Here is a 25,840-nt window from a genome sequence, read left to right on the forward strand (position 1 = left end):
TGGTCGAGACACAACTATTGAAAATCTGGAATCTGAGGATGCAAAAAAATCAAAACATTGAGAAAATCTCCTTTAAAGTTGTGCATTTATGTTCACGATTGTGCTGCATTCACTCACAAAAATACATGTTTTATATATTTACGGTAGGACATTTACTAAATATCTTCATGGAACATGATCTTTACTTAATAGCCTAATGATTTCTGGCATAAAAGAAAAATCTATAATTTTGACCCATACAATGTATAGTTGGCTATCGCCACAGATATACCCGTGCGGCTCCAGGGTCACGTATATGTGAATAAACGCTGATAGTGTTGGATCATATTCCAGCATGATGATGATTATTGTAACGGCTGGACACTGGATGAATAAAGCTACAGGAGGACCATTCATCTGTGACCAAAAACAATTTAACAATATGAAAAAGTAACTGGACGAGCGCTGTTGGGGGAGCAACTGTATTTACAGACAAGTTATGTGTGTGTGTGTGTGTGTGTGCGGTCATTAATCTTGCTGTCGAAACGCGAGATCAGTGTAGGTTTCACTGTCCATCTGTTCAAGCGATGCTAATGTGCCCATCAATCAAAACAGGGGGAGGGGCCTCATTAACATATTCAAATGAGATTATAATTGACTTTACAGAGATTACACTACTGGTACATTAATAAAACACATATTTCTATTGAACAAAGGCGTAACGCATTAAAAGCAAATTCTAAACGCGTGCTCCCGACGGATTATCCTGATCCACACAGGTGTTGGTCGGGGAGTCATCATCTGATCCTGGACCGCTCTCGTCTCGCTAAAGACCACGCCTCTGAAATCCTCGCTTATAATGCCAAAACCCTCCAGCGCCCTTACTGGACGATGGGGGATGAGGGGGAATTTTAGGAAACGTATTAGTATTATTTTTTCTTGCTAGGATTTTCGCAAATCCATTTTCGGATCAACATTTTTGACAGTTTTTCCTAGTTGATCATGATTTACTGGATAAGGATTCAGGAGAACGATCTATTTTTACTCAATTCTACCTGATAACATAAATGTGGCGTTCAAAAAAAAAAGAAGCATCTACGAATCGCATCACATGATATACAACTTAGATCAAGCAATAGGAATAATATGATTCTGTGACATTGGTTATTAAACAAGTTTCATATAAACTTTTTATACCACTCACTCTAAGAAATCTACGCTTGACAAGCTGCCGTTTAATGCTGTCTTTCATAAAGGATGGAAATATTACATTTAAATGTTCAATGGACACTCGCACGGAGGACTCGGGACCCGGCAAACGTTCAGTCTCACCTGTCTTTAACTTACAATTCTCCATCCCAGGCTATTAACTCTTCAGTCTATTAATTACTTTCAAAAGCTTAATTAAAGGAACCGTATGTAAGAAATGTATTTCAAATACCGGTAATCATAAAATGGCCCTGATATGTCAGTAGACATTAAGAAATCATGTTAATTTCAAACACTTATATCACTGACAACAGTAGTCCGGCCAGGATATTGTCATTTAAAAGTGAAGTTGCAGCCCTCAACTGATGTTGATGTTGTGTTTCGGCCTGATGCGCCACCCTCCACCTATCCACCAATCACGAAGTCAGTAGTGTTTCGGCATCCGGGTTGCCAGATCTGCTCTAACCTACCCTAACTCTAGTTACTCTGGATCCTGCAGCCTATCTGGCAACCTCGAGTCAGGGGGGGATACACCGCTCTACAGTAATTTGAAAGTGATTGCAGTACCAGTTTTGGCCACAATCTTACATACGGTTCCTTAAACCTTTGAAATACTTAGCAACTGGATTAAAGTCACAAAAGAGCATGAAGCATGAAGTCAAACAAACATTGAAGTCTCACCTTTTGTAGACTAGTGGGGTTCAGCTGTGTTTTATCAATGATCTTCACTGCTACCTGAAAGACAAACACTGTGTTACTGTGAAACGTTCATAGATTCCCATATATAGCCTATATACCTACAGTCAAACCGGCTCCGTGTCTGACAGCATGTGCTGGTCATGTGACGTGTTGACTAACGCATGGCGTCTCGAGCACTGGGTTAGAGCTCAACAGCATCTCTTCAGCTTCAGGTTCACAGGGGTCAAGAGTTCAACAGGATACATGTATCATGTGATTTGTTTTCTGACTTATGTTTGTGAAATAACTGGTATATTAGAAGTGCACAATCTATTTCAGATTTACAAGTGGTTGGCACTTTAAAGGTCCTTAGACACGCTGTTTTTGGATGCTTTTATATAGGCCTTTGTGGTCCCCTAATCCTGTATCCTCTTTCCCGAAATTCAGCCTTGGTGCAGAATTACAGCCACTACAAGCCAGTCCCACAATGAGCATTCCTTAGGACGTGCCATTTCTGTGTCTGTAGCTTTAAATGCTAATGAGGAGGAGAGAGGTGGATGTATCGCAATGGCTCGTAGACGTTCAAGCTTTCCAGTTTGACCCAGAATCTGATCCGGATGGAGATGAGAAGCACCTGTTTTCCAATCCTCTACCAGTCGTCAGAGGGCAGCACTGAGTCCAGTCATTTACAGGACCTTCGCTCGGAAGGACAGAAGAAGAAAACTAGCGGATCCGCCATTGCATACGAAGTTTAGAACAAGAATTTTACAAATATGACGGTAGAACGATACACTTCTTCGTTTACTGTCCTCGTTCTCGTGTTGTTGTGTATGGCTCTTTCCACACACTCTTCTTCTACTGCATAATACATCAACACAGTAAAACTGCACAACCGCGTGGACTCCTCTGTGTTAAAGATACATCTTTTTTTTTAGCTTTTAGTATGAATATGTTAGCCTTAAGGTTGTGAATAAGCTGGTGTGATCCAAAACAATGACAACATCCGCGTTTAGGAGATGTAAGCATTAAGTCTCTCACTTCCGCTGGATCAGGGATTTTTATGACATCTTCTGTCCAATCAAATGCTCTCTAGAATATAAAGCTCCGCCCCCTCTGCTATAAACACCACCTGGCCGAAGCGACCGTTGACACACGGAGCAATACGGGTGGCAGTGTGTGTTCAGTTGCTCAAACGCTCGAGTTTTATCCCGTTTTGCAACCGTACGTTGGTTAAGAATGAAATGGCTAGAGTTTATTCACAGCTCTACTATTGAATCCAGCGTATCATCAGCGCCCGGATTCGCTTCCATGTGCTGTTAAGTACGACTCAGTCTGTGAGGGAAACGAAACGCTATTGGCTGTTTGAAAAGGGGGAGGAGCCACTCAATATGTCCCGCCTCAGCTCCTGCTTCAGTGGAAATCACGTCAACGCATAAAACAAAGCTGCGCTCCAACGCACTTCAGCGGGACTTTAACATTGACCTTAAACCTGCACTGTTGTATGTGCACTGTCCGCGCCGGCACAAGAATTGGGCTACACGCGGACATGATGAAAATTACGTCACAGACCATCCCAGAACGGACGGCGGAAGTATAATTTGGGTTTAAGTGGGCGGTTCCTGTACAGAATCAGATGGACAGTGCACCACAATGCATGGCAACAGTCATAAGTCTGGTAATGCAAAATTAGGTTACGTAAAGGGGGTCATCGGATGCAAAAATTACTTTTATATGGTGTTTGCATATAAATGTGTCTTTGCAGTGTGTGGACAACCACCATACAATGAAAAAAATCACTCTTTTTTTTTAAGGCGAGACACTACAGGTGAATAGGGTAAATGTTTTAACTAGCTGATCTCACCATGAAACTTTCCCAGTTGATTATACCTACATTAAGATGAGAAAAAAATGTATTACAAGTTTTCAGTAATTTAATGTTTAAATATGCAAATTAGGCAATATCTAATTAAATATGCATTAATTTGCATATATTAAAAAAAAATTAAAAAAGAAAAAATTATTGGATAAAGCCAGGTTTAATTTATTTTTCATTGTGTTCACATATTCGATGGGAAAAAATTACAGAGGGATTTATGGATATCTACTTTTGTTATCCTGTAAATCAGAATATACTGTCAATAGCCTTAAAAAAATTATTTTTTGAAATTGAAATTCAACTTTTGTTGAATTTAGGAGAAATCTACAGACGCAAACAGACAAAGTGTAGTAAAATAAAGACCTAAATGTGTATTTCTGACTTTTTTTCACCACAAGTCTGAAAGAAGACATGTTATTGAGGACAAATAGCCCAAAATCTCAAAATTGACCAGTGAAAAAAAAACGATGTTTTTGCCTGCCGTGTCTCGCCTTAAATCCTCAAAGCCTAAACACTCAATAATCAGGCCGTTTGGATTTTCTGAGCACTATGATGTCATAATGCTCCGCCCCCGACTGTCCCGTATTACCATATTTCTGAGCAGTTGCTCATTATCATTTAAAGAGACATGCACCGAAACGAGTCGCTGTGAACACTGTGTTTGAGGAGGTAGAAGGGGTGTTGTTTTACACAACCATTGAGGAACTTTAACCAAAGTATGTTACAAACTTTACATGAACACCCTAAAGAATCATACCAACGTGTGGAAAATGGGCATCCGATGACCCCTGAAAGCTTAGACATTACCTAAAATAATCACAATAAGCATCTTCAAATAAGTGTCCGCTCACCTCTCTTCCTGTTAAAACATGGCGGGCTAGTTTGACTTTAGCAAAGTTGCCTTTGCCGATGGTTTTGAGCAGTCTGTAGTTCCCGATGTGAGGCTGCTCGTCCGTGATGGACGCCACCGAGTTCCTGCAGCGCGGGAGACTCTGGCGACTCGCTGATTTGGTGGGGGGGGCTGGTGTGTCCGCATAGCCGTCGACAGACGTGTGCTGGAAGAGGAGAGGACAGGGTGTTCAGTGCACAGGAAAAAGTAAAAAAAGAAAGACAATAAATTTGTGTGGGCTCGTGTGCAAGACGTTTTTTGTAACTTTAGCGAGCCATGCACTTTCCACAATGCAATGACAGATGCAGATTTGCCAATAAATATTTACACACGGTCAGTGAATCAAACATAAACGTAAATATTATTTTTGTATTCAATACCTACAAATACAAATACCTAAAGGAAGGTTATATTCTTTAAATGTGGTTGATAAGATATTGTTGAATGGCCATGTTCTGGTTTTGAGATGCTTATCAGGTGGATCAATTAATAATTAATAAGTTACTGAGAGACTGAATGAACAAATCGTGAGAAGTATAAGAGTCTACTTCTTTCTGGTCACTATGGGGTGTTTGGTCAATTTATTTAGTTGATTATATATACAGACTTTTGTTTTATTTTTTGTTTGCTTTGATTTTGAGTTTATGGATGAAAATAAACAAAATAACTATGAGTAGAAGTCATATATAAAATGATGGCTGACAATGCTATTTTTCCCAGTAAAATTATTGTTATATATATTATTGTATAACTGTACTATGTGTTGAACTTTCATAGTTTAGTATCTTTACATGATATATTATCTTTATTCCTAATATATGTATTATTTATTTATTTGTATAATAGCTTTAATTTAGTCCTTTCTTTTATATTTTTAAAATAAAAAACATGAAATACGAATTTTTTTTATTAAAAATCCTCATAAGTTTCCACGTTCTTCTAAAACAATCTTTCCAAGAAATCTTTCCGAAACCTTGTTCTGCTAAACTACTGCTTCTACACTACTTTGTTTCGAGGATTTTTCTTTATAATAATTAAATGTTAAATACTTTATGCATTTAATCTTACTTTATATTTCGATGATACCTTCGATGATACAATTCAACCATACTAAAAGCAAAAATTACTTTAGATAAACATCACAGATTTATTCATTTTTTGAAGTGAGTGTTTTAATTTTTTAAGTCTTTCTTCTCCTAGCTTGTCTGAGCGGCGCCCTCTACTGTACATCTACTGTACTCTACTGTGTATTTGCATTTCATTTGGCCTTTACATTTGTCAAATACAGAACTTTATTGTTATTAAAAAACCAACAAGCAAGCCCTGCCCAGATGAGAAAAAGTTAAGCAAAAGTATCATAAAAAGTAACTAAGTAACACCATTAGTTACTTTTTTAGGGAGTATCGCAGTATTGTGACGCATTACTTTTAAAAGTAACTTTCACCAACACTGATTGTTTCAGAAAATTGTACCACGTGCTAAATTAAAGTATAAACAAGGCTTTAAAAGCTGCGTCTTGCGTCCCACTCTTAAAGCATCACGTCACACTATCATCATCCCAGGACTTTTACACACTCGCCACCTTTAAAAAACATACAAATAACACACAAAAAACACTTAATTTGTAGGACTCTGTACACATTCAGAGAGATGTTTTTGGCTGTTAATCCATCCCCATTTCTTTTCAGCGTCGCACGCCGTGAGCAGTTTTCAATAGATAACACATTGAGTCAAACTTTTAAAAGTGTATCAATCGAGACTCCTGAGTTCTTCTTAATTTCAACAAAATAAAACAATTAATCCTAAATGAACACATCTGAATGGCAACTTAAATAAGTGTCTACAGGACTTCTTAAAGTCACTATGAAATAAAAATTGACCGTTCGCAAAGACCCGCCCCCTTTAGTTACTGTTGCTATGTCTGACAAGCTACGCCGCTCTCACACACACACCATGTTCTCACGCAGTTAAAAATTTAACCGCAGAAAGGCGTCAGTACACCGTTTTTCAAGTTCAAATCCTCCAACGTTAATCTACTGACGGCTTTGAACTCTCTGCTACTGACTCTCCTGATGGCTTTGTCGGACAAAATGGCGGATTTGGTGGATTATGATTGGTCAGATCGTCTGTCAATCAAACTCCCTGCGAAGGGTCAATTGACAGCTCTTCTCTTCTGTTCTCTGATGATGAGGGCGGGGCTATGACCTGTCAATCACACAAGATCCACCAATAGCAAACCATAACCATCCAATCAATTCCCCACAGACAAAATCAAGCCCCGCCCACATTTGTTCTTATTTGATAAGCAGTTTCACTCAGATATACGTCACAATGGGGAAGAAAAGACTAGCGCAACTTCCGTTTTAAAAGCGACTATCATGCTGTTAATTCCCTGGTTTAACAGAGATCTATATCAAAAATATATGAAGCTCCTGGATAAAGTGGAAAATGAGCAGAGACGTTCAGCCCAAACCACAGAGAGCACTTACACCAGGACCCATTACAGCGCAGCGCTGGGTCCATACGAGTGAAGCTTCATTACCTGAGCTGTGTCTACCGGAGGAAATCTGAGATGAGTAGGCCATCATAAAAGCCCTCTGTGTGAACGTCATGAAGCTATATGATTGGTTAAGCTACATAAGTTGCAGAAAATGACTTCCCATATCCAATAAAACAATCAATAAAGTAAGAATTAAGGAAAATCAAGACCTGCTCACATTAAAATCAGATGCAAGCGAAGTGCAATCCAGTCATTCACATGCCGTAGTGAAAACTCCTCTGAATATACAGACTGCATGAGAAACAAAACCCATTGTGAACATGTTAACTAGGAGATAATGTACAGTCAGATGGACATCATTTAAAAGTAAATTAATAAGACAGTTCAAGATATTTCATTGGTTATTTTTACAAAACACAATATTCAAAATGACCCTTCAAACCATGCAGCTCACTACAATATACTGTAGACTATCTAACAAACAAGCCATCATATAATAAATATTGTACAGTGCATTAGTTAACGTTGAATCTTTACTATTGGAATAATTGTGTGTGTGTGTGTGTGTGTGTGTGTGTGTGTCTAAACTCTTCATTTCTGCTCAAGTATCCAGACACATGCTAGTCCTTCAAAGCCTCAGAAACCACTACTTCCACACTATCGCTGTGTGAAACCTACAATGAGTTAAAAAGGGGGGGGGGGGGGGGGCTCTGATGTCCCCAGATTGTGTGTGTGTGAAGTCTTAGCTCAAAACACCCCACAGATATTTTTATATAGCATGTTAAAGTTGGCACTTTTTGAGGGTGAGCAAAAACGTTTTGTGTCTGTCCCTTTAAATGCAAAAACTAATATTACACTAACTAATGAAAGTAAAAAAATCTACAAACAATTATTAAAAAGACACATTAAAAATCAGTAATAAAAAACCATTGAGTTCTCTTTCATTTAACGTTTTGATAGCAAGCAAATCCCGCAATTTAGCAACAGAAGACTGCATTAGGGCGGGACTAGGTTAAAAAAAACACAGTCCGTAAAAAAATATGGACTGTGACAGTGTTTCTGAAGGGCATTATTGAAGCCCAAAGTGGGCGGAACCGGCCGTCGCCATCTTGGCAGCGTCAGTCCCGTCCCGGATAACCGAAAGTGGGCAGCGAGGCGGATTAGCTGAGGTGACGTGACGCTAACACAGCAGACAAATGGCTAGCAGTGACAGCAGCGGAAATCCACCTGTCACTCAAGTGGCCACGCCCTTAATTATCCAGACCTTTAAGACTTAATATAATTTTAATCACAGTCGTCATGAAGGGCAAAATTAGCTATATAGACCAAATGCTCTTTTAGTACCAGGCTGTGAACATGTTTTTTTCTGCTGTAAAGTTGGGCATTTCAACATGGGGGTCTATGGGATTGACTCTCTTCTGCAGCCGGTCTCTAGTGGCCAGTCGATGAACTGCAGTTTGAGTCTCTTCAGTGTTGATCCAAGAGAGACGGGAAGGTTGCCGCTTGGTTTACATGTGCAACAAATTTTTTGTGAGTAAAAAAATGGTTGCCGCTTGGTTTAAACACGCTAAAAGATGTCCGTCGTTTTCACTGGAAGGGCCAGTTTGATTATTTTCATGATGTTTAGATAAAACAAGGTCAAAAATATGGATGAATCATTTACAATAATATCTATAACACGCATAAAATAGGTAAGGGGAATTTTACGAACCCATCTCTAGCACAAACTGCCAAAACTACAGTGTTACCCTGACAAGAAACACAATGCTAGGACTTTCCAGACAAACTGACTGAACTGAAGAGTGTCCAGAAACCAGTGACTGGAAGAGCCTGTTGTGGATCACTGCTGAGTCACTAGTACAGTAACATCCTGTGACTTTGGTGAACTGAGGATGACCTGTGTCTTACAACACAATAAAACTCTGACACTAGAGAAACGTCCTTCCCTCGTGCTCTTACTTTCACTGCGCCTCCTCTATTGTTCCTCGTGACACACAGCGACTTTAAGGAAAGCCAATAAACATCTCATCCATTTGCCCTGGTCAATACATGCCGTCTTTACCGCCTCACAATGAGGGGTAGCTTCAAGTCTCAACACTATTCCAGCTTTATCAACAGCAGTTGTGGCATAATGTTAGTTTCCACTCATCCCAGTTTACAGTAAAGACGGTCTATGGGATGGTTTAAAAGCATATATGTAAAACATAGAATTTCGTAAAGTTTTACTCGTTTATTCAGCAAAAAGCATTTATTGTTTGAGCTGTAAAGTTGTTCAAATCATCTTGTAGCAGGGACTTTTTTTCTAGGCAGATGAACATGCACAAAGTCAAAATCATTTTCTTTCTGGTATGATATTATTCCACAAAGCTGTCGATACAGTATAACTTTAAAAAATCTATTTAAAAAATTGAAATATTCAGTGTCAAGTTCCTAAAAATTGCATGCATTCATGTGGGTTTCGTAAATAACTCTTGAAACCATATAACCGAGGTAACTTTTATGTCATTTTTAAGAAAAGGTTTAATATAATTTAAAGTGGGGTTGCAAAGTTTCAATAAACTTTCCCAAATTTTTGTAAACTTTCCAGGATTTTTTGTAAACTTTCCAGGATTTTTTGTAAACTTTCCAGGATTTTTTGGAAACTTTCCAGGATTTTTTGTAAACTTTCCCGAATTTTTGGAAACTTTCCAGGAATTTTTGTAAACTTTCCCGAATTTTTGGAAACTTTCCAGGATTTTTTGTAAACTTTCCCGTTTTTTTGGAAACTTTCCAGGATTTTTTGTAAACTTTCCAGGACTTTTTTGTAAACTTTCCAGGATTTTTTGTAAACTTTCCCGAATTTTTGGAAACTTTCCCGAATTTTTGGAAACTTTCCAGGATTTTTTGGAAACTTTCTCGGAAACTTTCCAGGATTTTTTTGGAAACTTTCGGAAGGTTTCTGGAAATGTACCCATTTTCAATCCCTTTGAAACCCTAATTTTTCCATTAAAGAGAAGTGGAAATGTTTGTCTCTTATTAAGTGATATAATTGTATTTGCCACAACAAAAGCAAAACATGTTTTCCTTACATCTTGAATACACGTTAAAGTACACATCCTGGTCATTACTTTTATAAAGGTTTCAAAGCATATTTTTCAAGTCAGATTTTTTTTTTAAATAACAGTAATTCTTAATTCATAAATATTATTAAGCTTTCGAAGAGTTGCACCACATGACACTGTCCTTGTCATAAAAACCTCAAATTATCTAAGATATTTTTTGATCTTGACACACCTGGTCTCCTGGGTCCCCTCTATGATATCATTTCCTGTTTTACATTGTTTGTTTGTTTTCTCTGCATGTTGGTTGCACCACAAAACATTCCTGGGTGTAAAGACACTTTCTTTTATGGATGTAATAGTATAGAATTTGGTTTATTTTCTATTTTAGCAGTCGTATAAGCTCACGACGCCCCTGAACAAGGAAAACTGGCAGGTCTTAGTGATGTCTTGGAGGAAAAACCATGTTTGACATCAATGCAAGCAGAACTCAGCATTGCAAAACACAACCATTTCTTCTCAAAAGGAAACTATTAAAACACGCTCGCAGAGAAAAAAGACCACCTAATGCCAGGGAGGATCTGGCCGCTCCGACACCAACCAAAACAACGGCGATGACAGCTTTCAGTCAGCGGAGATCTGGCGTCTCCCAGAGCAAACTTCAATAACACCATAAAGTGTCTTTAACACTTCAAATCTGGCGCCTGAGCAAACCTCAACACCGCAGACACATTTTTACCCCAGCACCATTCAGACCGTGAGGTTGGTGGAATAAGTCACTCCTTAAGCCTCAAGAAACGAAACTAGTAGCATCCACATTATCTTGCGTTTTGAGCCCGATGGCAGAAAGCCCAACGCCGGCCTTGACAATCAGCATTCAGTGTAACTGGTGACTCAGCGAGGTATCGAATGATCCGAACACATGATACCGAACGCTGCCCAGGAGCAGATTTTGCACTTTCAGGAGGCTAATACACAGGCCCAACTCAATCACTCTGTAAATACTGCTCTGGAATCATTAGTATATGCTCACCAGGATACTTAATACTCATTCGCTCCGGTTAAATAGCGCTTGTGTTGCGTATAATTTTACTCCGCTTTCGCACTCACACACAGCTTGTGAGTCACAAGTACCAAAATGAGTGGCTTAAACGGCCAAATACACACACAATTATGTCAAAATGAGTATTCAGCAGTTAGTTTTGAAACCTAATTAGTTGAGAAAGATAAGGCAAGTTGTGTAACGGTGTATTGGATCCGTGCACAAACTCTTAAAGTGACAGTAGTCTAATAAACCTGAGGATGTTAATAAAAGACAAATAAAAGCACTCTCTGCTCTTGGCTGAATAACTTTTGTAACTTTAATTGTAAGCATTAATCTGTATTTAATTTGTACAATGAAGACTATCCAGTGTTATTGTACATTTGATTACTATAGTCTTTCTTACCTGAATATACTCTATTCACAGCTGAAAAACTTAAAGCCGTGTTTATTTCATTTCTCTCTTTATTCTATTGCACTTATTTGCGATGTTGTTTGAAATGTGTTTATTTGTTCTTACTTTATTACTGTCTTTTTTGAAAAAGTTTTTTTTATGAAAATAAAATGTTTGTATACGCTGTCAAGTATTGCTCATTGAAATAACCGGCAGGACACACTTTACAAAAAACTCGGAAATCGGAAACGGCCAAGATAATTGCAATCGGTGCATCTCTAATATCAAACAACACACGATGGTTAAAATTATAATCAAGTACTTGTAAAAAGTATAGTCTTTTTTTTAAATGACATTATTACAAAGCGCACTTTTTGAAAATGTCATGAAGTGTATTTAGAAACTTAACGCCCGATTTTAACGATCGGCGGAAGTGCACTTAGTGTCCAAGTCCACTTTTGCTAGTTTAACTGCGGGAAAAATGGTCGGCGCTCCCGGCGCATGGTCTAAAAGTGTTGTTCTCTTAATGAGTAATGGGTGTGTTTTGGGCGTAACGTACAATAAACCAATCAGAGTCTCATCTCCCATTGCCTTTAAAAGCCAGCTGCGCTCGCGCCACGGCGGATTCACTATTTACATGGAGGAGTTTGCAAGCGGAAAAACGCTTCTCCAGAGACGAAACGGATCTGCTCGTGCACGAGGTTAAAGCTGTGTGTGTGTGTGTGTGTGTGTGTGTGTGTGTGTGTGTGGTTAAAGCAAGACCCTCTACTGGACAAGCCGGATTCCACCATATCTTTATGTACACTATATTAATCTTTTACATTGTAATCCTTTTATTTTTCATATTTGGCATGTTTGTGTGCTGCTGCGCGTCCCTGTGTGTGTAATCAGTGTGTGTGTGTGTGTGTGTGTGTGTGTGTAATAAGCAGAGTGTGTGTGTAATAAGCAGAGTGTGTGCAGTGTGTGTGTGTGTGTGTAATAAGCAGAGTGTGTGCAGTGTGTGTGTAATAAGCAGAGTGTGTGCAGTGTGTGTGTGTGTGTGTGTGTAATAAGCAGAGTGTGTCTGTAATAAGCAGTGTGTGTGTGTGTGTGTGTGTGTGTCTGTGTGTGTGTGTAATAAGCAGAGTGTGTGTGTGTGTCTGTGTGTGTAATAAGCAGAGTGTGTGTGTAATAAGCAGAGTGTGTGTGCAATAAGCAGAGTGTGTGTGCAATAAGCAGAGTGTGTGTGTGTGTCTGTGTGTGTAATAAGCAGAGTGTGTGTGTAATAAGCAGAGTGTGTGTGCAATAAGCAGAGTGTGTGTGCAATAAGCAGAGTGTGTGTGCAATAAGCAGTGTGTGTGCAATAAGCAGTGTGTGTGTGTGTGTGTGTGTGTAATAAGCAGTGTGTGTTTGTGTGTGTGTAATAAGCAGAGTGTGTGTGTGTAATAAGCAGAGTGTGTGTGTGTGTGTGTGTGTGTGTGTAATAAGCAGAGTGTGTGTGTGTGTGTGTGTGTGTAATAAGCAGTGTGTGTGTGTGTGTGTCTGTGTGTGTGTGTAATAAGCAGAGTGTGTGTGCAATGTGTGTGTGTGCAATGTGTGTGTGTGTGTGTGTGTGTGTGTGTGTGTGCGTGTGTGTGTGTGTGTGTGTGTGTGTAATAAGCAGTGTACGCAAGTTGTGGACCCGCTTATAGGCTCACATTACTAACGTGCTCTTTAAATAAAAAAAAACAGCGCCACTGACTTCAGAGCAGGCTTCAGTTGATCAATGGCTCAGTCTATTTCAGTTCCTCATAATAGCAACGCTCCAGCAATGCGCCTGAACACACACCTGGTTTCAGCCCATGGGGCACAGATGAGCGCAAATGCATTTGTGAAAATGATAACTGCGTCGGGCTGAGACTAGCAGAAAACACTTGTCACGCCAGCGCTGCATTGCTCCGGGCGTGTGATAGGGCCCTTAGTCATGAACCGTTTATTTCATTATTATTATATTATCTGAAAGTAGTTCATAAATAAATAAATAAATAAGTATATATATATCTATATGAGGCCTGCGCGACGCACCGGACTCGCATCTCTCACGGAGGAGCGACGCCACTGAAGACCGAGAGAAGGCAGGCCTGATTTATGTTGTGTTGTGTTTGTTTTATTAATGTTGCAGCAGTCGGCCATGAGGGGCTGCCGTCTTTACTTTCAGTTATTATTAAAGTATGTGAACGTTCGCCGGCTCCAGACTCCTCCTTCCCATAACAACAAACTATGCTACACACACACACACACACACATATATATACATACACACACAAGTATTACAAATAGATTTTAAGCACACTACAAGTGCATATTCAACACAATTAATTGCACTTCTTTTTCACAAGGTTATATATAGTGTCGACAGTTTAACTTTTCTCCGATTCTCTTAAAAACGTTGCTTCGCCGTGACCTTAGTTGGCCTAAAATCCTATTTTACTGAGATCATAATGAAGAAATTATTCTAATTTAATTAAATAAAACTGCTTAATATTTAAATATTTACTTGTCATGTGGTAAAATCAACTTAAAAATAGAACAGGAAATGATATCATAGAGATGACCCCTGCAGACCCTCATGACTGTGTGTCAGGCTCTCCTAAAATAGCTGATGATTTGACCTTTCTATCACAAGGCAATGTTTAGATTGTTAAATGTCATGTAGTGCGACTCCCCAACAACTTATTACCTTTAAAAAATCTCCATAAAGACTTTTTGAAATGAAGGTGAAAGGCAAATACAGTCTGCTATTGTTATTGATAGCTTTATCCTGGACACTTTTGTTCATCAATGACCCGTGTTGATTAGAAATATAAGCATTGATACAAATAGCTCCAATTAAATCTCTATATTTTACCCAATATTTGTTTGAGGACTCTGTTTGTTTGTCCGTTTGAGAAAGCATCAGTATTTTGTGAGAAGATCTGCCATCTTTTTTATATGCCACATCCCAGACGGACATCTTTGACTCTCGTGTTCAACTTTTAAAAATGCGTCTGCGTTCGGTTTTATGAAAACGCACACTGCGTGGAAGGGCCCTTAGAAGGCAGCCAGGCAGCTCACTTGGTTTTGGAAGAGCGCTAAAGTTTGATCAGGAGTCACAGATGTTAAATATCCCGAAGAAAAGAGAAAAGAAATTAAACTGAAGGCATTCATGACACAGCATCGGCATTCCTGCTTTAGCATGACAATGAACACACTGCCTGGACACAACATTCCCACAAGGTACAACCTCCGTTTGCACACCCCCCCCTCTCCACACACACACACACACACACACACACGCGTTTCTTTAAAAGCACTCCCTTCTCTCGCAGTCTTTCCTCTGTTATGCAACTGTTGTAAAAGAAAAAGCGCTCTCCAAAACATTAGTTGTGATGATGATGATGATGATGATGATGATGATGGCTCTGTTCAATCTCTGCCTCACTTTCACTTCCATACTCTGCCGTCTGTACGGAAACATACTATACGCAAGTATGCAAATGTAAAAACACTTCAAGCCTGATTTCATGCATAACCGCGTTCTGAAATGCAACACATTATGCATTGCATTCTCGGTGTGACCACAAGGGGAGCTATAGCTGCATTTCTATATGGTCACTCTTGTCTTTTCTGACAACAGTCAAGTCTTTATCATAGGAACTTCGTGGAATTGAGACACTTTGGCTTCACTTTTCAGGGCGTCACGCTTGATTAAAAAAAAATTAACTCAGGCTTTTTATATTCCAAAAATAATCAAGCGATTAATTAATCAACATTGACGAAATTTTCAGGCTATCCATGTTTTCACGGTAATTCGATAGGAGGCGCTATTACGCTTCTTCCGAAAGAGCACAAAATCTCTGGAGCAAAACACAGGTGTAGAAGAAGCAGAAACAAGCGATAGAAGCATTGCTTACGCACATGTACAATAACGCAATCTTCAAACATTAAACGGCAATAAGGAAGAGGAAACGACTGAAGCTTTGGAGGTGTTGATGGACTTGATCTCCATCTATGTTATGATCATTGTTTCGAATACGATCAGGAAGTATAGCCTACTCTTTGACAAAAAGCCATTTTCTCAGATTTCTGTTTGAAATATATGTGACCGTGGACCACTAAACCAGTCACATGGGTCAATTTTTTTAAATAGAGATGCATCATCTGAAAGCTGAATAAATAAGCTTTCCATTGATGTGTGGTTTGTTCGAAAATCTGGAATCTGAGGGTGCAAAAAAATTGAAACATTGAGAAAATCTCCTTTAAAGTTGTGCATTTATGTTCGCGATTGTTTTATATATTTACGGTTGGAAATTTACTAAATATCTTCATGGAACATGATCTTTACTTAATATCCTAATGATTTTTGGCATAAAAGAAAAATCTATAATTTTGACCCATAAGATCATATTGTTGGCTATTGCCACAGATATACCTGTGCATGTTGTAACAAAATATTCTGGGGGCCATGAAATTGTGAAAATCATAAAAAATGCTGGCGCTGGCTGGCAACTTTTTTTTTTTAAAACACTGGCGAGGACTATTAGTCAGTCGCAGACCTACAAGAAAATAAAAATCAAAGCAGCATGTGGGACGCCTTTATGTATTGTTTCTTCTGAATTCACCTTTGGCTAAGCCCCGCCCCCCTTAGTTACTGTTGCTACCTCCGACAACTTCATCTGGGCTCTGGTTTGGTATCAACATGGCTTATGCTGTGACGGCTCTTCCTGCTGAAATGTTATCAAACTTTTATAAAGCAGCAAATAAAGTGTCCGATAGAAGTAGGCAAAAGCGGCTGCAGTGTGCGTTCGAAGGGTATATTCAAGACATACCGGAGAAACGCAAGCAACAACAAGATCCAAATAGAGGCAAAAGCATAACGGTCACAGTTAAAAAATGAACCACCGCATATCCTAATCGAGACGGAGGCTGGGACTCAATATCAGGAGCAACACTGTTCATGCAGAGCTGGGTCTCTATACACTTCTATAATCGTTATTACAAAGCAAACGGACTACGCGAGTATAAAGTTGTGTTTATTAGCAGCGTGTGCTAGCGTATCAACAATTAGCGTAGAGAACCGAAATCATAGCATAAAACTGTCTAACTAGTATAACTTCACAGTAAGGTTAAAACACAAAGGTGTGTTGTTGATCTTGAGGGGTTTCGCTGACTGAGGACGTCCACACAGTTTAATCCGAAGACGACACTTGTCAGTATTTTACTTCAGTTTTGGGAAGGGAATAAACGGACACCCCCCTCCAACCTCTCTGGGAAACGCGTATCTGTGTTACAAATGCCCCCGGCACAACGGTTAACCATATTTCTGATAAAACTACGACGGTAATAGCCTGCCGAGACCAAAAATATGAGACGCCTGTGTTAAAGTCAATGGAGCGCTGTGAAGAAGTGTCGGACCGCTGTGGAGCTCGTTCTTGGCTGCGCTGTGATTGGTCAATCTACATTCTAGGGCGTGGCTTAGCCAAAGTCGAATTTCAAACTCAGTAAAAGGTCAAATCACGCATTATCATCGGTCACCTTTGAGTACTCGGGTCCATCGCTAATGCATGTTAACGCACAGCATGCTAACGCCTTCTCTAAACTCATCCCCATGCCACAGAAGCTCATACTCTTTCACATCCTTGAGCACGGAGGTTCGTAACCATCAACATAACACACGCGTGCTTCTGGCTTTACGGTCCCGGTCCCGACTGACTCATCAATCCAGTAGTGTGAGTCAAGATATAGGGATAGCAAAGGTCACACGACTGGCTTCTGATTTGTTCTTAAGCAAACAATGGAAGTCGATAGGGAGATTATCGGGACTGTCACTGACATCACTTGCACAATTTGCAGAACTAGTGTGTTGAAAATACGCAACAAATTCACAACCTAAAGGCATCAGACCAACAGATGTCAACAAACGCCGCTTTTCATCAGATTCACTGTGTCCATACTTAATAAAAGTGGGTGTGCACTGCAAACAAAGCAGTCCAATCTCTAATCCACACGGTCCTGGTCATTCAGACCCAGGTGTGGGTGTCCTTCATTTGGTTGATGACAAAAAATGTAATAATTTTTCTTTCTCTTTTGTATTTTTTATCACTAGTAAAACATTAATCAATTTGATAAATAAGTTATGAGGTAAAAATGAGGATAAAGGTAAAAGTAATCAGATTATATGACCCTAAATGTGTAATGTATTACGTTACTAAAATTTTTAATCATGTAATCTGTATTCAGCAATAATCTACAATTTGTAAGTAATCTCCTCAGCACTGTAAACATAACAGGGGCAATCGTGTTTTTAACTGAATTACACTTTTTTGTTTTAATATGTAGTTTATTAAAACTTGACCTATAAAGTTATTAAAAGGTAAGATTGTGCCTTTATTATTAGTTAGCATGCATGCTAACACATTGTCCATACCAGACGCGACGCGACTATGGGAAACTAGCGGTGTACCGATGCGCTCATGTCACGATTCGATATTAGTGCGATACGATATTAGTGCGATACTCCAAGTCATATGATAAAAGGGTAACAAAAAATTTACTGTTGAATAAAATGCTAAATTTGGTATTACATAGTGTGTGTAAATGAATAGTGTTGGACTTGATGCTGGAAGCCCAAAGCACAGGACAACAGAGACGCCAGAATAACAATATTCATGATTCTGAAGCTGAACATACAGGATAATTTTAGACGAATATGTTTGCACTCTGTCACTGACTAGATATATTTAAAATAATGTTTACTGGTAACAGACATTTGGTATTATCAGGACCCACAAATATTCCCACATTATTATACATTATATCTCACATTATTATACATTATATTCAACATTATATATAGCAGTTTAATGTACTGACACTAAACTCTTTTTTCACGCAAAGTTATTTTCCTTTTGGGGCGAACTATCCACGACTTAGGGCTGTAAACGATTAATCGCGATTAATCGAATCCAAAATAAAAGTTTGTGTTTACATAATATATGTGTGTGTATTGTATTGTGTATAATTATTTTGTATATATAAATACACACACATGCATGTATATATTTGAGAAAGATTTGCATTTATATACCGCATATATTTTTATATAATTTATATTATATATAAATATAACTATTTTATATATAAATAAATAAAAATTCGTACATATATACATGCATGTGTGTGTATTATATATAAAATAATTATACACAATACACACACATTTATTATGTAAACACAAACTTTTATTTTGGATGCGATTAATCGCGATTAATCGTTTACAGCCCTATATTGTTGCATTTGTGTATTGCGATACATTGTGACACGATATATTGTTACACCCATATGGGAAACTATACAAAACCACAGCCAATCAGAATATTGAATATTACACCATTTAAACATTATTAAAAATACAAACTGAGTGACTGAAACAATTGTTGTCATAAATACACTTGTCTGTTAACAATTTGAACGTTCTTGTTCACTTTCATTTATTTTGAAGATCTGAGGTGTGTTGCTTTCAGTACGGCTATAAAATACACACAAAATGATATTCAAACTCACAGAGACGCTTTCAACATTAAATAAATGTACCCGAGTACCTCAGTACCTGAGATTATCACACTTTCTGTAGTTGTTCCAGCCGCGACGTCGCAGAGATAAGAACCGGCGTACAACATACAAATGCCATTTACGTCTTTAAACTTATATTGGCATCGCCAACAAAGCCATTACATATTTAAAACAGTAATATCCTATACTAAATCTTGACAAACTATATATCATTTGAAAGCTTACAATCTCTAGTTTACATATTTGGTGACTGATTTTCAAAATACATTACAGAGAAGTCGTAACTTATCAATTTGCAACAATAATATGTTCATACTCCTAAGGCGTGTTCAGACCTTTATTTTCAAATAGTGATGAACATGAAAAATCATGAAAGAATGGTAGAAACCTCAGTTTGTTTTCATGCCAAGAGTTCAGAAGATAGCATCCATTCAATTCTTTTAGAAAAAAAGGTCTGAAAATGTTTCAAATATAAAGAAAACAATAATAGATTCAGCATTAGTGATGTGGCGGCGAGCTATAATGCACATGCGTGATCTTTCTGTTTCTTAGAGGTTGAATTCATTTCAAAATCTGCCAAACTTCCAACACTACTTCTGAATAGGATGTCTACTTCATAAATTGTATGAAAATTGTAAAAATAATGGTTCAGATCACGCAAACAACATATGGAAATGGAGGCGCCCTTATATGGGCAGTAATGTCCACTAGTGGAGAAGTGTGGTACTGCGCACAAACTAAATCTCACTGAAAGCTCATTTTCTGAGATATCAACCTAAAATTTGAAACACATTTTGTTCAGATTTTTTTATTTGATTCTTTTGCATTTTTAGAGTCCACCAGGTTTTGAAAAAATATATATAAAATATGAATAATACATTTTTTAACATTGTACATTTTCATAAACTCAAACTTCTATAACTTTTTTTGTTTAACGTTCTTAATTTATTTCACTTCTAAAAAAATCTGCCAAATGTCTTCTTTAAACCAAGACCAATCTCACATCTATATTCCAAAGAATTCTTGAATTACAACCATTTAAGTTCGGCATGTGCATTTTCATGTCTATTAAAAAAAGGGGGGTGCCGCTTAAGAGAGTTAAAGCGTAGTTTTTGAAGAGTGTGTATGTGTGAACGTGCTCTAGTGCGTAAGAACGAGCCTATGATTGAATCTGGAAATAAAGCAAAATAACAGAAAAATGAGAAAGAGTCGTCAGATGACATGTCTGTAATTTCTATCAAAACATCTAGCGTTAATACGATCTCAAACAGATTCATTAAAGGGGTCATGACATGGTTTTTTTTATTTTATTATTATGTTCCCTTAGGTGCAATTATAGTATTACTATAGTTTTTTTTACAAAAAACTTTTAAAATGTAGTGATTTATGACCTTTTCCCACCCTGTTTCTCATCCTCTGATTCAAACAGTCTGTTTTGGGGGTGTTTCCCCTTTAAGAGTTCAGTGTTAACGCCCACTGTTATGATTGGCTAACGTCAGTGCCTATGCGTCAATTATTAACGCTCCCAGCCAGAACGTTTGCGGATTCGGCGCAACTGTTTAATAGCGGGTGATGCATGCGAAGCGATGGCTCTTGCAATGATAAAACCTTATTATGTTTGAGCCGGAATCAGAGGAAAATGAAGCATCACCACAACAACGAAGACTGGATCAGCCCGTGTCCACATGGAAAGTGAAACTATTTTGAATTAATAAAAAAAAATTAACCCGAGACACTTGAAAACGGATTATTGTTGCATAATTATCCTATAGCTTCATTTGCTAACAGTTTAACATTATTTAACTAATTCCAATGACACGATAGGGTGTACCACGGACAAAAATGCATGCACAGACAGGCCATCTTTGAAGATGCAGCATTGATAAAGGCAACATTTTAAATTTTCTATCACATGTAGGCCTACTAGAAAGGCGACATATTTTCAAGATTCTCTTATACAAATGTGTTTATATTAGCCATGGTAAAAAGTAAGTTTGCGTCGTCGTTATTGAGCCCAGAATAGTCGGCACGGACTTATCTTTGAGCAACCGTTTTCTGGCAAAGCCAAGCATCATATTGGGATTTTTTCCTCAAAACAGTCATCCTTAAATGTATAGAACACTGCCGTGACTGGGACGTCCGCAAAAAATAAAGTGCATCCATTTTTCCCTGACGACTGGATCTTTCAGCGTATTTAAAAAGTAGTTTAAAGTTTTAAATACATTACTTACAGTTTGCGTCGTCGTTGTTGAGCCAAGAATAGTCGGCACGGACTTATCTTTGAGCAACAGTTTTCTGGCAAAGCTCAAAACAGTCATCCTTCAAATGTATAGAACAAACGCTTAAACTAACACTGCCGTGACTGAGACGTCCGCAAAAAATAAAGTGCATCCATTTTCCCCTGACGACTGGATCTTTCGCAGCGTATTCAAAGATGTTGTTTGTCCACAGCCAGGAACAGCACATCTGCGGCGTCGTAATTTCCCTGTACACAGATCCACTCTGCCCACTCGCTGTCCGTCGACTGAACACTTGTGAGGCGCGCAGCGCGCGGGCGCGACGATGATACGAAATGAGCGTAGTTGTCTTGCGCTTTAAGCGTAGTTGTCTTCTGCTGGAGGTGGTGATATGCAAACGCTGGTACGTCACTTCGTACCGTGACGTCACTTCTTACCATGGATCCAGAACGAGCTGTATTTAGAGCTTGATTAAATAAATGATTTGTTTATAATGGGGAGGACGTCTTAAGCTATGAAACTTGCAGGACGTTTTAATGGTACAAAGACCTCTTATATACCAAAAGATCAAGGCAAATTTGGTTTCTCATGTCATGACCCCTTTAAAAGTAGTTATTACTCCACTCCTGCGTGACGTCATTAACCAACGCGAGTGAACGACCAGTTTCGGGAAACAGTCGTGACTCGCTAGTTGAGTTCTTCAACGATGCGTCGTGCTACGGTAGTGAGTTACAGCGCTGTACAGGACACACACCCTTTCTCAGCTCTCATATAATGGAGTCAATGCAGGCAGATCAATAATATTGTTGAATATTAAATGTCCCCAACTAAGCACGAACTCAAGGCAAAAGCTGAAAAGTTGATTATGAATCGTTGCATTAATCGGCCAAATAGTCGAGTAATTGTTCAAGCAATAGTTAGACGAGCCAATTACCAGAACAACACTGTTGCAGACAGTCCTGCTGTTCATTCTCCAGATACACACACACACACACACACACACACACACACACAGTGGATTCGAGTGTGTTATAGTTGGACAGCTGCATTGATTATAACCGAGAGAAGTGCACTGATACCCAAACCCCCTTTGACCTCTGCCAGGACAAGCTTTACGACACACTCATTCCTGTCAGACACACACCGGCCCGTCTGCAACTTCAGGCCCAGTGAGAACACACAACCGCCAATGCAAACCAAGATTCAATATCTGATGACGGTTTATTACCCCGCATCTTTATATCATGATCTCACTGCATGCAAAATGCAACACCCATAATGCACTGCAAGGCTGTAAACGATTAATCGCGATTAATCGAATCCAAAATAAAAGTTTGTGTTTACATAATATGTGTGTATTGTGTATAATTATTTTGTATATATACAAAAATAACACACATGCTTGCATATATTTGAGAAATATTTGCATTTATATACTGCATATATATTTTTATATGATTTATATTATATATAAATAGAACTATTTTATATATAAATAACACATTTTTCTTAAATATGTCGTGTGTATTTCAAAATAATGATACACAGTACACACACACATATTATGTAAACACAAACTTTTATTTTGGATTCGATTAATCGCGATTAATCGTTTACAGCCCTAGTTCGTCATCATTTACTCGCCCGTTACAAACCTTTTCCTCGTCTACAAACACGAAGATATTTGATAGTTCGAGTTAACGTCTAGAAATGTTTCTTTTTTTTTCTTTTTCTGATGCGTTGTTCATACTCGTAATGTTACAACTTCTCATGCCACACAATTGCCAGAACTGATTTACCGGTATTTTTTGGAAAGGGCGCGTTCACACATGATCTGTGAATGGCATTTAACCAGTTATTTAACAGTAAGCACTGTTGAAATGCGATAACGGGGTTGACAACATGGTGATGTCCGGAGGTGATGCCACGGATTCAGCATTAATGACAGACCCAGACGACCTCGGAGCGTCTCTGTGCTTTTCATTAATCACAGCCAGTAATTACATGATTGAGTCAACAGCCCCTGTGCGCCCATTATCCGCCCGCCACAAAGATCTCCCACAGCCCACAGTCTCGCATCACTGGAGGATCTCCGCAATCCTTTACATAATCTGAGCTCTGCAGGCCGAGAACCCGAGGTGACTTTAAGCCCACGGGAACACAAGACTTCACACGGCCTCCTTTCTCCAATAACTCACCGATCAAGATCCTTCCCCAATGATCATTCCTCTAGGAGTGAAGAGCTTTTGTGCATCAAAATGCACAAACCTCGTGTTCTCAAATCACATTAACTTCATTACAGACCAATATTTCTGCCAGGCCAATTAAAAAGATTTAAGAGCTCAGACCAAAGTGGAATATTTTCATTAAATTTGGAGGGGGAAAATGGATGGCTTCTGAAGACTGGGAATATAGCACAGTTTTATGGTGATTTTATTGTCCCTTTGGAGCATGACGGTACAAAAAACGTCATTGTACGTAAAAGAGAGAAAAACATAATAGCTGTATTCAAAGTTAATAGTAGTAGTACATTTGTTTAAAACTTCACAACCATTAAATAAGTATGGATGCGTGTAGTAGGAATGAAATATGGACGACGTAGCCTATAGTTCACCCGGGTACTTTTGCCTACTCTTTTATGATAATACTTGTTATACTACACATAGTACATACTACACATAATTGTTATCCGGTCCTGCACAGTTGTGTCGTGTAGCCCCACCCACGGTTAAATCTCATTGGCACAAATTCACGCTATAATACAAATCGCTAGAAACAAAGTCAAGTAAATTGTTGGTAAAATGTTCCATTATGTGTTCACTATCCTTGTGTCAGCCTGTAAATCTACCAAAAGCTGTGTCAGTGGTGGTTAATAAACAATGTGTTATCATTATTATAATTTTTTATACACTCAGTAGTCTATATTGCGCGAAATAACAATTTTATTCCAGTATTTGTTTTCCTACATCCCTTTTGCTGTCATTAAACTCTACGTTCATCCTGAAAACCCTCATTAAGTAAACTGTACAGTAGGCCTACCAAGCTTATTACATATTAATTACAATGTAGTAAACAGTGTTGAAATTGGTGCCGGGACGATGAAGCATGAGGTGGGACAGATGATGGGAAACATGTGATGTGATGAGGATCATCACTGTGCTGAATGCTTAACATAGGACAGGGGAGGCATCTTATACACCTGAACGTCCCTGACCATTGTGTATAGCTATAAAGCAGATATAGCTCTATTAATGGCTTTAAATTAACACTAGATATGACTATCAAACCTTCAGAAGGCAAACGAGCATTCAACCAATCCGGCTTATTAAAGCATTAAAAGCCTGTGTACGCGTCAGCTAAAACACAAGGACGCGAGCGAGCACAGATGCATTGTAATCATGAATATTCATGCAGACTGATATGTTGTATCATTGACTTACATTCTCGGCGTCGCGCTCGTTGACGGTGGGCAATGGCGTTCTGGTCGACATCTTGTGTTTACAGGCCGCGCGCTCCGCACCGGCGCTCAGCGAAGATAACGCGGAAGATACAGATATCTGAACCCGCTTCACACCGGCATGTCTCCTGGCCTTCAACCTACGACTATAACATGCACATATCCAGCAGGAGCGGCCCGCGTCAGCGCGTCAGCCGCGGGCGATACAGAGAGAGAGACGGAGCGAGCGCGACGCTGCGGATGCGCGGACAGGACGAGTGTGTGTGCGCGCGCGCGAGTGTGTGTGTGTGTGGAGCTCAGGCTCCTGCATTGATCCACCCTGATAGAAACACGCACACACACACACACACACACACACGCGGAGGGGGAGGACAATGATAGCGCTCAGTGCTTCTGTCTTAAAATGATCAATGCCGCTATTTAAGTGTTAAACGCGTATTTACTATAAATAATTCGTTTTATAATATCACTTGCAGATGCTTTGTCATGGCAAGCACAATATTGCCACATTATTTGAGACTATAGTGTGTGGGAAAAGGGCATGAACCTACATACACTGTTGAAATGTTCTGTCTCTTAAAATAAGAAGCGCACTATAATATGCTTGTCCATATTTGGTCTACATCACCACCTAACGGCTTTAAAACAGTACTGCAAAAAATGTAAGAATAACTAAGTCTAAATTTCTTCATCATGTTTTATTTAAATTGTATGTTGGAAACACAGTAGATTCTGAACAAAACATCCTCCACACCGCCAGGGGGAGCCGTCAAATGAGTTTTAGAAGTGTGCAACAATTTTAGTAGAAAAAAAAATGCTGATTTAGGAATAGCACACTTAGAGTAATAGTTCACACACAAAAAAGGACATTTTGTCATCATTTACTCACCCTCAAGTTGTTCCAAATCAGTATGAGTTTATTCTGTTGAACACAAAAGATACTTTGAAGAATGTTGGAAATCAAACAGTTGA

At 38.8% G+C, this 25,840-nt stretch overlaps 1 protein-coding gene across 2 annotated transcripts in view; it reads right to left on the bottom strand.

Annotated features, from left to right (window-relative positions):
* The window catches only part of mark1 (MAP/microtubule affinity-regulating kinase 1), a 72,364-nt gene extending 47,170 nt beyond the window's left edge, over positions 1-25,194 (bottom strand). The window contains exons 1-3 of one of the 2 annotated variants that reach the window (XM_079594076.1): positions 24,852-25,194; positions 4,594-4,797; positions 1,870-1,923 (exon numbers count right to left, since the gene is read on the bottom strand). In XM_079594076.1, the coding sequence (XP_079450202.1) occupies positions 1,870-1,923; positions 4,594-4,797; positions 24,852-24,902 (309 nt within the window). In that variant the 5' untranslated portion in view covers positions 24,903-25,194. The remainder of the gene's footprint in view (positions 1-1,869; positions 1,924-4,593; positions 4,798-24,851) is intronic. The other variant, XM_079594075.1, reaches the window with a different exon arrangement.
* Positions 25,195-25,840: the final 646 nt, after the last annotated feature.

This window comes from Phoxinus phoxinus (assembly GCF_949152265.1).
Source record: "Phoxinus phoxinus genome assembly, chromosome: 20".
NCBI lineage: Eukaryota > Metazoa > Chordata > Actinopteri > Cypriniformes > Leuciscidae > Phoxinus > Phoxinus phoxinus.